At 35.8% G+C, this 3,367-nt stretch overlaps 1 protein-coding gene across 1 annotated transcript in view; it reads left to right on the top strand.

The window, feature by feature from the left end:
• The window catches only part of DYNC1LI2 (dynein cytoplasmic 1 light intermediate chain 2), a 51,897-nt gene extending 48,791 nt beyond the window's left edge, over nucleotides 1-3,106 (top strand). The window contains exon 14 of the mRNA XM_019505272.1: nucleotides 1,682-3,106. Coding sequence (XP_019360817.1) covers nucleotides 1,682-1,788 — 107 coding nt within the window. The 3' untranslated portion in view covers nucleotides 1,789-3,106. The remainder of the gene's footprint in view (nucleotides 1-1,681) is intronic.
• The last annotated feature ends 261 nt before the right edge of the window (nucleotides 3,107-3,367 follow it).

Genomic DNA, 3,367 nt, shown 5'->3' with positions numbered 1-3,367 from the left:
AAAATTTTTTTTTTTTTTTTTTTTTTAAACCCCCATAACTTCCTCTTTATTGAGCCTGGGAAGCAAGGCTGGTTTTGTTATTGCAAGTTGGTTTGTGTTTTTTGTCAGAGATGCTTTTATACGTTGTGACCAATGTAGTCACAAAGTGGAGAAGGATTTGGCAGCTGTCTTATCCATTTAAAGCAGGGGTGGGCAAAATGCAGCCCGTGGGCTGGATGTGACCTGCCAGACCATTCTATCCAGCCCACAGGGCCCCTAAAAAATTTAGGAAATATTTATCTGCCCCTGGCTGCCTGTCATGCGGCCCTTGATGGCGTGCCAAAACTCAGTAAGTAACACTTCTTCCGAAATAATCGCCCACCCCCGAGTTAAGGAGTTTACAGGAAGAATTGTTCAGGAGTATTCTGCAGACGTACGGGTCCAGTTCACGTGCCATACACATCATACATTGCAAGACATATTTTGATTTGGCCAAATTCAGTTTGTGAGCAGTGGTGTGTGCGCATGCGCACCTTGATTTACCATTCTCCTGTATTGCAAGGGAAACGAGTTGGGTTAGCATTAAAAGTGTAAACAAACAAGACTGACCAGACATTTTTTACATTAATTTATGCAGCTGCTTCAGTTCCTGTGTGCATGATAGTAATGTCAGATTTTAGTGGGTATTTGTATCTAAACCTTTTACAACAATGGAAGATAAAGGGTTGCATCTTTTACACTTTGGAAAAAGTGCTTACATTTCTGACAAGTCAAATCTTGCTACTTAATGTTTTCAGCATGTACCCTGGAAAAATCCACCTAACATTTTGAATACACTTGAGCTGAAAAACAGATGCTTGTTGAATTTTTTGGCTGTGTAAGAGGCCACTGGAGAAGGCTGTACAGCATTCTGTAATAGTTTTGTTTTGAGGGCCTGTCTAGAAACACTGCTTTTTAATCTTAATGTTCGCATATTTTAGCTGTAATATGTATTATGCAATTCCAGATTCCCATTTACAAATGGAGATGCAAATAAATTTGTCACTTGTCCATATAAAGCATAAAAAAGTAAAACTAACACCAGACTTTCTCATGGGAAGATCTCCAATTTAGATAAATCATCTCCAGTGTGTTTTTAATGGACCAACCCACTAAAATCAGCCCTTCATGAGAGATTAAGTAGTATGCAATCTATATTCATTTTTCCTTTAGAAATAACATTGTTAAACATTCTTCTCCTGCGAGAAATGCACTTAATTAGAGAAACTGTGATTTACAAACCAAAACTAGAATAATAAGTTTGTAACAGGTGCCCTGTGTATCTTCTCATCTTGTGAAACTTCATAAGTGTTCTGACACAAACGTAAAGACTTGATTACTTTTGAGTTTCATGATGCAAAGCTCTGAATGTGATTGTTCTTAAAACTTCATTTGCCACAAAGTGTAATTGCCATAGATACAGTTATGTATAAACAGCTAAATTGTGCTGTACAGTAAGACCTGATTAATTTCCCACTTAAAATAGTAGTCTTTTCGTAGACATTACTTGGAATTAATTAGGTCCTGTATTCTTCACTAGATGGGAAAACAGGTGAGGAGGTATATAATCCAATGACATAATGATAAATATTGTTAATGTTTTTTGCTTCACTAATGAAAATAATGTATTGTAACTATATTATGCAAATGTTGTCTTTTTTAGGACAAAAGACTGTTTTGACAAATGTTCAAGAAGAACTGGATAGAATGACTCGCAAGCCAGACTCGATGGTAACAGCAAACTCTTCACCAACAGAAAATGAAGCTTGATAGTGCTTAAAAATGCATATGTAAATGACCAAATAACTATGTATATTGATCTGATAAGACCAGGAGTTTTCTGCTGTGGCGGATGCTATCAGTTTTCTTGGGGCAGGGGAAATGAACTTAAACTTCATTGGCTTGTCCCAGTATAAAGTGCACATTCAGGAAGTTTGCATATAAAATCCCTCTGTATAAGATAACCATGTAGAGTTTATATAGGGCAATTCTTTTGATTTTGGAGGTTAGCAGGTGCAGCTGCATTTCTTGTTATGAAGAGCACAGAGAAGCAAAATGCAGGATTCCTATTGAAATACTACTACTGACTGCACATGAAGCAAGAAAGACTAAATCCTTTTTCAGAGTTACTGGGATTGGCCATTTGTATGTTTACAAATGCATTTGTATACTTGGAAAGGGGGAGATGTAGCTGAGCATTATTAGATGAGGAAAGAAACCAAGGTAGGAGATGCAGCACAAAAATGGGAAACAGATTTGGCTCAGTGCGGGGGGAAAAAAAGAATGTTGGATGGACTGGAGAGGAGCAATGTTACTAAATCCTGTGGTCAACATAGGGAGAGTAATCACTGTTTTAAAAGGACTACTTTAAATTAGACTTATCAGCCAAACACTAAGCGTAATGGGAAATTATCCTGGTTACATATTGTCTTTAATTTTAGCAAAAAAGAAAAAGTACAGAATGTGGATGCCCTTTTTTGGTGTAGCTGACATGGGAGAAACTATTAACTTGCTTAGATCCAAGTGCCTGGCACTGTGTGATTCGTCCTTAGAAGGTGCTTGAACCTTATTGTGCACTGTAGTACAAATGGTCACTGTTCGGTTTTTATTTTAAAATCGATACTTTTGATGACTTATTTAATTTTAAATCTTATTTTCTGATAGCTCCTGCCTTTTTTCTAAAAATGCCAAGTGGCTAGCCTACTACAAGTGATGGGTGACGCATCATTTTACCATACTGAAAAGTGCTACAGAATACTCAAAATTATCTTTTTTTTATTTTTTATTGTTTTGTAACTTAACATTAGCTACCAAGCTGAAATTGATTCCTGCCTTACACCTGGAAAAGGTTGTCTTTCAAGGACCCTGTTTCCAACCACATAGGCTGGAGTCTATAGCCTACTCCAGTTCTAACAAGAAACTGAAATTATGAATGTGTACATGGTGACTAGAACCAATGATTTTTGTTCTTTGTTTTTTCTTAATGTAGCATTTTCATATGGAAAGATGGATTGCAGTTGTCCCCTGTTGCTGTAACGGAGTTGTGTCCATGGGCACTTCAAACCATCATTCCGTAAAAAAAAAAAAAAAAAAAAAAAAAAAAAAAAAAAAGAAAAAAAAAAAAAAAAAAAAAAAAAGAAAAAAAAAAGAAAAAAAACCAACAAAAAAACCCACAAGCGTATGGTTACTGAAATGGCACTTTGATTTTTATATAAGGTATATCTGTTTTACATATAAACACTACCATAAGTTAAAAGTACCAAGCATATTCTGTGCTCTTATTGCTGAAGGGAAAAAAACCACAATTTGAATTATGCAGAGTTTACTTTTTATGGATATAAACTTGTTG

Source organism: Gavialis gangeticus, unplaced genomic scaffold (assembly GCF_001723915.1).
Source record: "Gavialis gangeticus isolate Ggan-Ray unplaced genomic scaffold, GavGan_comp1, whole genome shotgun sequence".
In the NCBI taxonomy this organism is placed as follows: Eukaryota; Metazoa; Chordata; order Crocodylia; family Gavialidae; genus Gavialis; species Gavialis gangeticus.
The sequence above is the reverse complement of the archived record's forward strand: the minus strand, read 5'-3'. Positions and strand labels throughout refer to the sequence as shown.